This window comes from Ictidomys tridecemlineatus, chromosome 2 (genome assembly GCF_052094955.1).
Source record: "Ictidomys tridecemlineatus isolate mIctTri1 chromosome 2, mIctTri1.hap1, whole genome shotgun sequence".
NCBI lineage: Eukaryota > Metazoa > Chordata > Mammalia > Rodentia > Sciuridae > Ictidomys > Ictidomys tridecemlineatus.
In genome coordinates, this window is record NC_135478.1 from 34,566,371 (window position 1) to 34,580,617 (window position 14,247).

Below are 14,247 nucleotides of genomic sequence, written 5' to 3' on the forward strand. Positions count from 1 at the left end.
ATATAATTGGAGTAAGATAAAAAGTTGATGTGATTATCCAAGTTATTTCTAATTAACTTTTAGATTTAAAATAGATTAAAAGAAAATAAAAATCTAGTAGTAGCACAGTGGCTGGAAAAATATGTCTGCTAAGAAAGGCTAATAGTAAAAGGAGAAAAATAATAGTTTGAATAAATGAGTTTTAGCACAAGTAATTATAAAAGGGTGTGGCAACTGCATATTTACTGAGTACATGAGGGAGGGAGAATTTAAATGTTTTTAAGCTTAGAGAATATGTTTTAGTTTGAAGCAAAATATTTTGTGGTTTTTATAGCTAATTTAATAATGCTTTTTAAAAAGGGCTTATTTTATCTATGAAAATTATTACTTTAAATATTTTCAGTTTCTGAGAATTGACTTTATTGGTTTCTTGCGGCACCAAAGGAATATTTACAGAAATGTGCTTAATGGTTTATTTCTGTTTAATGGCTTTTAGGGGTACTAAGTGTGTTTATATGTGTAGTATGGTTATTCTAAATATTTTAGATGACATATAAATTGAAATACCAATAGGAATTTATATTATCTAAAAAAACATATCTTTTGCTTAGGTACTCTTTGATCATATGGGATGTCTGAAGAAGTATGAAACTGTACAAGACATTCTAAAAGAATTTTTTGATTTACGATTAAGTTATTATGGTTTACGTAAGGAATGGCTTGTAGGAATGTTGGGAGCAGAATCTACAAAGCTTAACAATCAGGCCCGTTTCATTTTAGAGAAGATACAAGGGAAAATTACTATAGGTAAGGTGCAACTTTTAAAATTTTGAACATTAGTTAAAATGGAAAAAAAATCTTTATTAATAGAAAACATTTTTATCAGTAGAATATAAACAAATACAAGTTGAATCTCTTTTCTTGATCCTAACTTTATTTTTCCCTCACATAGAGAATAGGTCAAAGAAAGATTTGATTCAAATGTTAGTCCAGAGAGGTTATGAATCTGACCCAGTGAAAGCCTGGAAAGAAGCACAAGAAAAGGTAATCATTTGCAGAAAAAGACATTCAGAGAAGCTTTTACAAGCAACTTCCAAAACAAAAACCCAACCCTAAATTTTAAACTTAGCATTGATTGGTAAAGGTGCTGAGTTGTATTTGGAGACTGAAGTCTTCTGTTTATCCACAGAACAGATACAGTACAGGAATTTGCAGTGCACAATCACCACTAAGCACTTTGCCAGTGTGACTCAACCAGGGCCTGGAGAAATGACTCCAGGTGTGAGAAGGTAGCTCAGTCTCCTTGGCCTTTTTTTTTTTTCCCTGAGCTTGCCATTAAAAGGGTGTCATTTGTGGTGGTGGTTTTTATGAGGTGCATGTATACTATCTTGGAGCCTGACTAGTAGCACTCAAAATCACTTGGCAATGTAGTCTATGATCACAATATGGCATCTGGTCACAGCTCACTTGATCTTGTTTTGGTTAAGACTGGGAAGTCAAGAAGCAATATAATTATTATTATAATACTTATTGAGCACCAAGTATGTACTCTATTCATTCTTAGAATTTTGGTCAGAGATTTATACCCTGGAACTTAGATTAAAAGTCTGATGTCTTATTATTTAAGTTGTCCATTTCAGATCATAAAGTAGTAATATTACTTCAATGAATAGAATATAGAAACTTTGAGAGTCCCTTAAGGAATTACTTACTTGATGTTATATATAATTAAAAGAAAAGATTGAAAAGGCAACATAGCATTGTGACTGAGAACAAAAAATGTAGAAAAGGAAGAAAATTTGAATTAACTTTTAGATATTTAAATGGATTAATTGAATATATGATATTGATAATGTTAACATCTCTTAAAGATAGTTATGATTGTAATATAACAAACTGAAATTTTAGACTTTCCTACACTTTAGAGTTCTCAACCATAATGTTTTCATATTTTCCATCAAATTACATTGAAATTCTGCATTTGTTCACATTATTTAACTTTTTTTGATTTTTATAGTCAATAAATGCCATATATTAAAGTGAGTAAAACCAAAGTAAATTGATAATAGGCTTGTTCATCGTTTGAAGAAAATAGGGTAGAACAAGATGGGCAACATTTAAAATTAAGATGACTGGAGCACTTTGGTTTCCTCTTAGTGTGTTTTATTGTTTTGTTAAACTCCAAATTATGGTTTCTGCATTACTTGCCCATGTTTGTATTACCATTGGTTTAAACTATATCTTTAAAATATTAACTAGAAAGCTAATGATTTTAATGCTTAGTTTGTAAGGGTAAAGGTGGTTGTGGCTTGAGAATGCCCTTCTGGTGAAAGTAGAATCTGTGGGTAAAGGCTAAATTGATTTAAGTAATCGCATTATCATCATCAAATTTTTTGGCATGTTGGCCATGTATACATTTGAGAAGGGGGTTCAGGTACTAAAAGCTATTGCTCTTAAAGAGTGTTCTTTTATATGAAGTTGGAGAAGAGAGTTAGAATTATAAAGGAATTAACTAGAAGATTGAGGCCTTTTCCTAAAATTTAATGGAATTCTGACATTAGAACTTGAAAATCTAATTTTCATTCATTTCTGAAGATGTTATTAGTTGTAGTCCTCTTAAGAATGAAATTTACATATATATTCATAGAGTACTCATTTACAATACTTTGTCATTAAAAGCTATGCAGAATGGACTTCTCAAGTATGGGTTTACACAGGATTTTAAGGCATCCTAATAATATTCTTCAGTAGAACAACCTAAGTTCTCCATAGCAACCCATTGTCTCATGAAAATTTTTAAAAACTGTAGAATACTTAATTTGTCATGAGTTATCTAGGCACTTACCAATCATCTATCAACTCAACAGCATTCCTTATTTGGCTTATGTTGCTTAATTGAGTTAGTTTCATTCCTATAAAGAAGCATATTGCTTTGCATTTTTAATTTTAATTTTTTAATTTCCAAAGTAAACCTTATTTTGTGTATATATACATTATTAAAACTTTTTAATTGTAACGCTGTTTTTTTTTCTGTTACCAAAAGTGAATTTTTTTGCTTGATGGAGTATCATTTTTAATTATCATGAGTGCCTTAAACAACATAGATACATTTATGAAATGTCTATTTTTAAACTGTTAAAGGCAGTGTCACCTAAAATAACTTTTGCTAAATTCATTGTATTTTGAAATTTAATATTAATACAGGAGGGATTTTTTTGTCAGTTTGTTTTTATGAAGAAGAAAAAAAAATAAAAACCTTATAAATTAAATCCCAGAAAAGCTCTGACACTTCTTACTCTAACCAACTCTTAAATTCTTGAGTGAATTTATTTTGAGTTCTCACATGAGTATTTTTTGCTTTAGAGAATTTTTATTAAGATGTCATCCTTATTGAGTGAATGTACTTTATTTATATTTATTACAAATAAAAACATTTTTCTAATTTCTCATTCATTCACCAGTATAAAAATCTGACAACATGCAATGATAAAACATTATTTCTATTCAATAATTTTTAAGATAGTGTCTTCTTAATTCATGACTCAGTTTCTGGGGAAAGCATTTAATTTTTCCTCAGATTTATGGGTGAATAGGAACTGAAGATACTTTTGCTTCTAAAGATTTTATTGTGCATCTTTAGAAAATCTTAATTTCCACCCTCTCTGTTCCTGATACTGGGGATCAAATCCAGAGCCTCACACATACGAGGTATGTGCTCTACCACTGAGCCATACATCCTCAGGCCTTAAACATTTTTTGTAGGAAATACAGGTTTATAGGTAATTTTGCAGATAATCTGGAATAACCCTACCACCCTGAAGTTGTAGTGCTTGTATAATTTTTAAGTCAGTATTCAATAAATTAAACACTCATTTGATATTATATAGGACTTTAATATGAAGTTTATTATTTTTTACAGGCAGCAGAAGAGGAAGAAACGCAAAACCAGCATGATGATAGTTCCTCTGATTCAGGAACTCCTTCAGGCCCTGATTTTAATTATATTTTAAATATGTCTCTGTGGTCTCTTACTAAAGAAAAAGTTGAAGAACTGATTAAACAGAGAGATGCAAAAGTATGAACTTTTGTGGGTTAAATAATTTGAAACTATTTCAGTATTCCCCATATCTTTTTTCCTTTTCCAAATATAAGTATTTTGATTTACTCTTTATACATTTGAAAGTTATTGAATGTCAAACTCTACTACTTTTTTATTATAGGGACGAGAGGTCAATGATCTTAAAAGAAAATCTCCTTCAGATCTTTGGAAAGAAGATTTAGCAGCATTTGTTGAAGAACTAGATGTATGTTAAGTCTATTAAAATATATTTGGAAAACTATGTTTGTAAGATAAGAATGAAAACTTCTAAAATTATCTCAGAATTTCCTTTACCTCTGTTTCACTTAAAAGCTAAGTTAGCTCTATGCTAAGCTATAGAGCTACAAATTTATAAAGAAGTTATTTCTGTTATGTGTGAATATAAATGTTAGAAATTTAGAATAAATTAATTCTAATACTTTCTATTACTTAAAATTTCTTAACTGACTTCTAATTCAACTAATTGAGTCATTTTAATGTTTTCCTGGAAAGAGGTAAGATCATATAATTGTATATATAATTGACTTTGGGAGTGAAATAATAGTCTCTTTAGACTTATAACAAAAAAAAAACATTTTTTTTCTAGTTTTCTCCAAGTAGAATTCCAATTTATAAATAAAAGAAAAAAATGTATACAAAAAAATATAAAATGCAAACCTTGTCTAAAATTGTCCACTTTAAAAATTAAGTTAATGGCAGCAATTTGAACATCTGATTTAGAATAGCAAAAGGTAAACTACAATTTGTTACTCATATATTACTTTTTAAAATTGTTTCACTGATTTATTGTCCACATGCTGTAGTTTTATTTTTATAGTTTGTCAGAATTAGAATTTTTAACAAGTTTGATATATTACTTGCCTCATAGAATTTCTGGAATTGTTTAGTGCTGCTATTCTAGTTTCCTCAATGATCTTTTCAGTGCTATAATATAAGTATACCTTGATTTATGCCTGTTAAATATTGCTCATTACTTATACTTTTTAAAAATTAGAGTCACATTTTTCCTGCTGGTTTATACATTACAAAATTAATATTGAACTCATGGGTATATCTCAGATGCAGAGTACTTGCCTAGCATGTATGAGGCCCAAGGTTGAATCCCCAGAACTGTGGGGGGATCCATTTAAATGAAGCAAGTCTATGTTAAAAGGAAACTTACTGTTCCTGATTAATATTAATGTATTTGATCAGTGAGTAATAGAATAAAACGGAAAACTTTTAGTGATTATTCCCATAAATTTCCTCATTACTGAAGACAACATTCAAAGCAAACTTAGTGGAAAAAAAATGCTCATTTCATTTTTAATTCATCACTTCATCTTATTATTATTAACAAAGTAGGTCCAAACAACTTATTTAAATTCTAGATGTAGTATTCTTTAAGCATCTAAAACAATTTAGACTTAAATTTCATGTCTTTCTGTATCATTTAAAGTCTAATCATTATATTAATTGAATATTATATGCTATATTTTGTGTAGTCCTCAAAGTGACCTTATCCTCACCCTAAATGAAAAATATTATTATTAATCTATTATACAGATAAGGATCCAGACCCTAGAGAATTTAAGTAACTTGCTTAGAAAGGACTTATATCATTATGGTTAAGAACAAGTATTTATCCGGTGAGCCCCTCATCATAAAATGGGGATCACAGATTTTTTTTTTTTTTTAAGAGAGAGAGCGAGAGAGAGAGAGAATTTTAATATTTATTTCTTAGTTATCGGTGGACACAACATCTTTGTTTGTATGTGGTGCTGGGGATCGAACCTGGGCGAGCGCGCTACTGCTTGAATCCCCAGCCCCACAGATATTTTTAATGCCTAGTGCATACATGGCTCTGCAAATTATCCATCTAATCTATCTGTCTATCTGTGGGTACCATGGATTGAGCTCAGGAATACTAGACCACTGAGCCACATCCTCAGCCATATATATATATATATATATATATATTTTAATCAGGGTGTCTCACTGAGTTGCTTAGTGCCTTGTTTTTGCTAAAGCTGGCTTGAACTTGTGTTGCTTAGTGCCTCCTGCCTCAGCCTCCCAAGCTGCTGGGATTATAGGTGTGCATTACAGCACCTGGCTAAATTATTTATTTATTAAGGGTACATATTAGTAGTAGGAGTGTCAAGGTTAAAATCCAGGTCTTTAGTTTATTAAATTATTGTGTTATAAATATCTCTTTAAATTAAATTATTGCTATAAATATCTTTAAATATCTTTCAAGAGATACAATTTTCCTTGTATCTTTCAAAGCTTGTTAATATTTCAAAGAATAATTTTGTAAAATACAGAATATATGACATTAATCTTGATTATGTCCTCATTTACTATTATTTAGAACCTCATAAGTTCAGTCTAAGAATCTTGAGACTTTTAATTTTTCATACTTTCTGATTTTGCATTTATGAACCACTATTATGACTAAAACAATGGAAAATAGCTTTATACTTCTTAATAGAATTGCCTTTGTGTGATTTGTCAGACTTCTGATGGTACCAGGTCATCAGAGGTCTTGGTCCTATAATAATAAATCTATATAGGATCTTGGAATTGGAAGGGATCATTTTAGTCATTTAGTCACTACCACCCCCTTTTATTAAAAATGAGTTAGGCGAATTGGGGTTACAACTCAGGTCTTCTCACTTTTTCATTTCCTTCCCATTACTTAATCTCAGATTGAAAGACAAGCTTTATTTCTTAGTAAAATTTACTTTAATTTTTTATGCTGTAGTGTTTTATCTTTTCTAAGGAGTTGTTTATGCATCCCCTGTCCCCTTAAAATTATACTTCAGAAAGTGGAAGCACAAGAACGAGAAGATATTCTGGCAGGAATGTCTGGAAAAGCAATAAAAGGTAAAGTTGGCAAACCTAAGGTGAAGAAACTTCAGTTGGAAGAGACAATGCCCTCACCTTATGGGAGAAGAATAATTCCTGAAATTACCGCTATGAAGGCAGATGCCAGCAAAAAGTTGCTGAAGAAAAAGAAGGTATAATACATCTCTTGTGTTGGCTTATTAGTTAGTCTATTTCTATATTATGTAAATATATATATCATTTTAATTTTTACCATGAGCTTAATAATGTTTTATTTTTTTCTAATATATTTTAGTTGTTATTAGGAAATCTTATTCTATGAGAGCAGTTGATCCATGGAAAGAATAATATATTATTGATCAAGGATCACATACATGTGAAAAGCTTCTTACTTAATTCAGGATTTTTTGTTTTTTTAAGATGGGTGTCTTACTATGTAGCCCAGGCTGGTCTTGCACTCCTGAGCCCAAGCAATCCTCAGTCTCCCAAATACATGGGACTATAGGTGCATGCCCCTGCACCCAGTTTTAATTCATTTTTTACATGAATTATTCAGCACTCCACTCAACAACTTTCTAAATTAAAATCTTAGCACAAAAGAGCTTATTAGCTTTAAAATATAAACTTAATTTCTATATCATGACCAATTAAGGAACTTTTATAGAAGAAAAGGGGTTTTTGGTTTTCAAATTAAGTTATCTTTTATTCATCTATTTTTGCCTTTAAGTAGTAAGCACATCCTATGTAATTGGCACTTATAGGTGCTATTGAGGACTTAAAAAAAAATGACATTTACTTGTCCTTGAGCAGGATCGCCAGGGTTAGCCAGAAGGAAAAATTGGAAAGAAAGTTCAGGACTGAGAAAACAGGATGTGCAGTATGTTTAGGTTAATATTTGTGGGCAGATTGATATTTTGGAGTCCAAGAAATATATATGTAGATATATAGGTGTGTATGTTGGTTGGGGGGGTCCTGTATATGGATATAAATGTAGAAATAGATATATAGATAGATTGATTTAACTTCATATGTAGGTATATATAGGTAGATACATAAGTAGTTTGGAAAAGAGGATAGGTCTAATTAGAACTAAGAGCTTAAGTTAGAGTTTGGAGAATTTTCTGTACAGAGCTAGTATTTGAAGCATAGGAACATTGTGACACTAGAGTAGGCACTCTCTTCTTTTCTGATAAACTGAAGTCTTTACCACTCTCCCCTTGCTTTTCTCATCACCACATACACACTTGACTTTCTCCATAGGAAAATGGGTTTTCTTCTTTTCATTCTTTTCATGTTTTTAGCTGCAGTTCTCAGCACTCTTTTCTCCATTTTACACATCTTTTCCTTAAGTAACCACATGTTTGCTCAGAGCTTTTCCCACTTTCAATGATGATTTAAATCTATGTCCCTAAGCCAGGAGATATTTTTCAGGAGTGCTAGGCTTACATAGCCTCTAGAATGCCCAAACCCCTCAGACTTAGCACATCTACAACTGGACCTCTTGTTCTGATTTCAAAACCTGCTCTGTGCCTTCTCTTAGTATCTTAACTCACTGCCAGCACTAACCACCAAAAAATGTGAGTTTTCCTATTTAATCTATAAATACTACTGGCTGCCTATTAAGTAATTCCAAAATCCACATACTTACCTTGCTGCCTTTTGATACTGCTTCAGAATTATATAAGTTTTCTCTGAGTACTTTAAAGTGGTGGTCTTATCTAGTCTCCCTGTCTCTAGTTAGTTGTGATTTCTGCTTTTTTTTTTTTTTTTTTTACTTTATTCCTTTTAGATTTGTCTTTTACCACCAGAATGATATTTCTAAAAAGTAAGTGACTCTCCACTGCTTACATACAGAGTCTGGTATATAGTGATTTAATATCTACATGCCTTCTTATGTTTATACTCCAGGCTATTTTTTCTCCTCACTTTTCCTTGAATCACAGTAGACTATTTCCTGTGTTTAAAGCCAGATAGATCAAACATAATGTGGTATTTCATGCCTCTTTGCCTTCTGCTAGGGATATTCTTTACTACTCACCTAGCAAACTCACATGATTCCTTCAGAACTCAATCAGAAAGCCTTCTCTATAGACCCTTCCCTGACCCTGCATTCAGCAGTTTCTCACTTTCCACCTTGTGTCACTGCCTTCTGTATTTGTTATTTGTATCATAATGATTAGTCTTTTTCTATCCTTCTGCCCCCATAGTCTTAGGGTTGGGGACTTTGCCTTACAGTGCCCAGCAGTGCATGACACGTGTTGCTTATTTTCTTTCAATAATTTGAATGTCTTTTCTAGTCTATATAAGCCTTGACCATAGGAACTTACTTTGCAGGTGCCTTTTAGTGTACTTAGCTATTTGCAAGTTCTTTGATTATCAGATGCTGACTTCTTGTAAGCATAAGCTGTGATCTCATTGAAGGTACCAGAAAATTAGATTAGTAAGCAATATCATTTGCTTCAGATATATAAAGTAAAACATGATCTGATCATAGTCATATTTTAGGGCCTCAACTAAATACAGATTAGTGGGATTTGTTATTACACATTCTTACATGTTTACACCATAATTTAGTCAATTTCATTTCTACTTTCCCTTTTTCTCCCTTCCTTTCCTCTCTCCCCTGATCTTCTTCTACTCTACTGGTTTCCTTTCTATTTTTATTAGATTCCTCCCCTGACCCCCTACCTTTTTTCTCTCTAGCCTTTACATGAGAGAGAAAACATACAATACTTCATTTTAAGTTCAGCTTTTTTTGCTTGACATGATGTTTTCAAGTTTTTTCTGCAAATGACATAATTTCATTGTTCTTTATGGCTGAGTAAAAAATTCCAGTGTCTGTCTATTTCACATTTTCTTTATCTAATCGTATGTAGACAGGCACCTAGGCTGGTGTGAAATGTGCTACTATATCATGGGCATGCATGTATCACTATAGAATGCTGACTTTAATTCTTTTCAGTAAAAACCAAGGAGAGTGATATAGCTGGGTCTATAGTGGTTCCATTCTTAGTGTATTAGGGAAGCTCCATATTGATTTCCATCAAGGGTCACATTTTTAAAGAACACACTTGATATAAAGAAGCTCTCTATTAAGTGGAAGTAGATTTCTAAAATATTTAGTGTTAATTTATATATATATATATTTATGATTTAATTTTCTTTTTAATATGTAGGGTGATCTTGATACCACAGCAGTGAAAGTGGAATTTGATGAAGAATTCAGTGGAACACCAGTAGAAGGTACAGGAGAAGAGGCACTGACCTCATCAGTTCCTGTAAATAAAGGTCCCAAACCCAAAAAGGAGAAAAAGGAGCCTGGTGAGAAATTATTGTGTGTGTGTGTGTGTGTGTGTGTGTGTGTGTGTGTGCCACATACACACAGAGAACATTATGTGTACCGGGTATTTCTGGAGTTTTTAAGTTGTGCTTTTTTTTTTTTTTTTTTTAAAAAAAGAAGTTGCTAGTAGTTGAAGTAATATTTTCAATTTTCATGAACATTTATTATTTTATAATGAACTTTTCATTATAGCACTTTTATTTGTACTAATTACATTTGTATAAATACTTCTGTATATCTTATTACTGTTGTTTTGCTTTTAGGTACCAGGGTTAGAAAAACACCTACATCATCTGGTAAACCTGGTGCAAAAAAAGTGAAGAAACGGAATCCTTGGTCAGATGATGAATCCAAGTCAGAAAGTGACTTGGAAGAAACAGAACCTGTGGTTATTCCAAGAGATTCTTTGCTTAGGAGAGCAGCTGGTATAATGATATGTTTCATATTTTTTGTATATTATATAGTTTGAAATTATTAGTATTAGCTACGTTGCTAAAGCTATAGTAAGACAAAAGAAGTTATAGTAAGACAAAAAATTCTAGAATGATCTTTTCTAGTAAAGTTGGAAAATACTTTTTTCTAAAGTAAATCATATTTTCTTCTTGAATCTTATAGAGTTTGGGATATATTCCCTCCATAACTTTTTTAAGTTACTTGGTTTTTTAAAAAGTGCATTAGAAGTATGCCAGTGATGGATTAGAAGACCTTTGTGCTTTTGTTTTTATTTTCTACCACTTGTGTCATAAAAAATTTCCTCCTAATTTAAGAATTTTATTCTATGCACATAGATTTCTTAGATAATCCCAGAGATAAGATTAAACTATAGAATCCCATTTTGTTATTTTAAATTCCTATAAGCATGTGACTTGATCCTTTCTGGATATACATAAACTTGAAGTATTCAATTAAAATATGATGTATTTCTTGTTTTATCAATTCTTCTCAAATTTGTAAGTCCTAATTTATTTAAATGAATGATGCAACATTGTGGTTATGTAACTCTGGTAGATATATTTTTAATTATATGTCAGGCCTTGAAATTTTGATTTTTCTAATCATTAGGTGATTGAATTTCTTTTCCTAATGTAGATATATATAGGTGAAAGAACAGAGGTAACATAATATTACATGAAAATTAATAAAGTGCTTCAAAATGTATTTAGGCTTTTCCAAACATGAAAAATGAAATATAAAATTTCATAGCATACAAATGTTTAAAAGTTTTATTCCATAAAACCTAGAAATTATAAAACTAGCTTACATTATACCAATGTCTTTCCCCATACTTGGTATCTTTTTGCATTATATCAATCTATTGTTTTATTATCATATTGAGGTTTTATGTTTCCTGTCTTTCATTTATCTGAAATTTACTGTCTTTGTTATTTTATGGTAAAATGAACTTTGAAGATAGGTTTTCTCTTAGCCTCTTTAGATTAAAAACTTCTATTTTTTTAAAGAACTACAAAAATTGTCATTTGTAACCCCAGAAAATGGGAAATAGTAGTAGTAATTTGTACAGTGTTTATAGGCAACAAGGCCTTTTTGACTACTTTTTGTTTTTGAGTAATATTTAAGTATAACAAATAGCATCCTAACCAAATAGTCCTATCAGTTTGTTTTAATATGCAGAATTGTGTACCCTCCAGAAAAGTGTAAGACAGATTATAACATTTTGAGGCCAAAATTGTTAGTTTTTGTTCTCTTAATGCTTGTCTTTTTCTTTGTGTATTTAAAAATATTTCATGTGGATAAAGCTAGGATTTAAATTAACATTCTTTTCTCTGTTTTTGAGATGGGATCTCACTATGTTGCCCAGACTGGACTCAAGCCATCCTTCTCCTTTAGTCTCTGGAGAAGCTGGGACTCCAGGTCTGTACCACCATGCCTGGCTAATATTTATTTTTTATTCTTGTAGCTGAAAGACCTAAGTACACATTTGATTTTTCTGAAGAAGAGGATGATGATGCTGATGATGATGATGACAATAATGATTTAGAGGAATTGAAAGTTAAAGCATCTCCCATAACAAATGATGGGGAAGACGAATTTGTTCCTTCAGATGGTTTAGATAAAGATGAATATACATTTTCTCCAGGCAAATCAAAAACTACTCCAGAGTAAGTAATGAAGCAGCTGCTGTTTAATAATATGATATAGTTGTTTTAGGCTTTTGCCAAAGATCTTATAGTGAGTTCCAAGAAATTATGATTCTAGGTAAGATTTTCTTCATGAATTAATCTTGTTAATATTGTAGCTATTCCATAGCTATTGCTGTAGTTTATGAAAAAAAATTGCCATTCCTTCCTCTAAAGTGCCTAACAGTAAATATTTTAGGCTTTGCAGGCCATATGGATACTGTCATAGCTACTCATTCCTGCCAGTGTAATGAGACAAGAGCCATAAACATTATGTAAATAATTGAGTATAGCTATTCCAGTAAAATATTATTTACAAAAATACACAGGAGGCTCATGGTATATTGTTGGATAACTCTTGATTCTGAGAAAGGTTACTAAAATTTTCAAATTGAGAAGTTTGTTTCTTCCCTGAATTTGGCCTTGAACTTTTTTTTTTTTCCTTGCTTTTTGTGACTGTCAGTACTAAAATTCAAGATATAAAGTTTGTGAACTATTTGAGGTTTTGTAAAGTATTTTTTTCACTTAAAATAATTGGCCTTGACCAAATTCTGAAATAATTGCTTACCTGTGGCCTAAGATAAGAGATTATTGCCTGCTCTAAGGGGGATTCCGTTTTCTCTTTGGGTCTTTGCTAATAATTTGCTGATGTCAAATTCTGGAATGATTATTTCTATCAATCATAGAATTTTGTTTAATGGTATTTTGAATAACTTTAAACTGTTGCTCAGTTCTTATTTTATGTTAAATTATTGATTTATCGTGTGTGTCTGTGTATGAACATGGTTTGTGTGCAGGTCTGCACACTGGTGAAAAAGGTTTTTTGGTCCTGTCTTTAACAGAAAAAGAGAAAGAAATGAAAGAACAAAAGTTTTACTCTGTGATAATAATCCTGCAATAACTTGTCAGGGTTAAAAGCAGACATTTTAATTATATCATCTTTGTGGTGTTTATTTTCTTTCTAATAGAAAATCTTCACATGACAAAAAAAGTCAGGACTTTGGGAATCTCTTCTCATTTCCTTCCTACTCTCAGAAGTCAGAAGATGGTATGCTCATTTAGACATCTCATTGTTAATTATTATTGCTGTGTTTGGTTGGAGAGAAATCAGTAGATAAATCATTAGGTCAGGATTTAATTTCTGAATAATTTATGAGTAGGAATCTACTTTTTTACATTTTTCTCAGCATATTAAGGTTTATTTACTTTTCCTGAGGTGATTTGCAACTGATTTGGTTGGAATAGGTGTTATGGAACATTTAATATAGATAGACAGATGCTAAACTATTTATGTATAGAGTATTGATATAGTGTTTTAATAATGGGAGAAAAGAAATATAAAAAAATTTTTGGAAGATGAAAACTTGATTTTCATGGCATTGTGAAGTTATCAGGGTACCAATATAGATGCAGATTTGTTTTACTACATTCTAGTAGCTAAGAAATTAAAACCTTCAGAGGAACAAATTTAAGCAGGGTGTATTTTTTATTTCCTGTGTTTCTTAATGTGTGACATTTTTACTTACTTGATTCACTGTCTTACATTTTTAAGTACACGTATATTTAAATACACACAGACATTACCTAAATTTGGTACATGTTTTTTATGTATAGATAGATGTTCATTTTAACAATATGTCAAAATCATTATGTATAAATATTCACTTAATCCAAGTAGCTATTTTAAAATTCCTGCTATGGTTTGAGGGAGGAAATAATTGATTGCCTAATTATACTAATTTGTGTATAAAAATTAACTGAAGGTAAGTCTGTATGCATGCCTTTTAATTAATCTCCAGTGGTTTATTGATTTTAAAAATATGGAATCCTACTACTCTTTTATATTTGAACATTATTACTAATGT

General features: G+C 31.0%; 1 protein-coding gene across 3 annotated transcripts in view; it reads left to right on the top strand.

Moving 5' to 3' along the window:
- The window catches only part of Top2b (DNA topoisomerase II beta), a 64,656-nt gene that overhangs the window by 44,670 nt on the left and 5,739 nt on the right, over window positions 1–14,247 (top strand). For all 3 annotated transcript variants that reach the window (XM_078038284.1, XM_078038282.1, XM_078038283.1), the window contains exons 24-32: window positions 591–786; window positions 932–1,023; window positions 3,899–4,054; window positions 4,200–4,283; window positions 6,883–7,077; window positions 10,081–10,225; window positions 10,508–10,669; window positions 12,163–12,364; window positions 13,351–13,430. In XM_078038284.1, coding sequence (XP_077894410.1) covers window positions 591–786; window positions 932–1,023; window positions 3,899–4,054; window positions 4,200–4,283; window positions 6,883–7,077; window positions 10,081–10,225; window positions 10,508–10,669; window positions 12,163–12,364; window positions 13,351–13,430 — 1,312 coding nt within the window. The remainder of the gene's footprint in view (window positions 1–590; window positions 787–931; window positions 1,024–3,898; window positions 4,055–4,199; window positions 4,284–6,882; window positions 7,078–10,080; window positions 10,226–10,507; window positions 10,670–12,162; window positions 12,365–13,350; window positions 13,431–14,247) is intronic.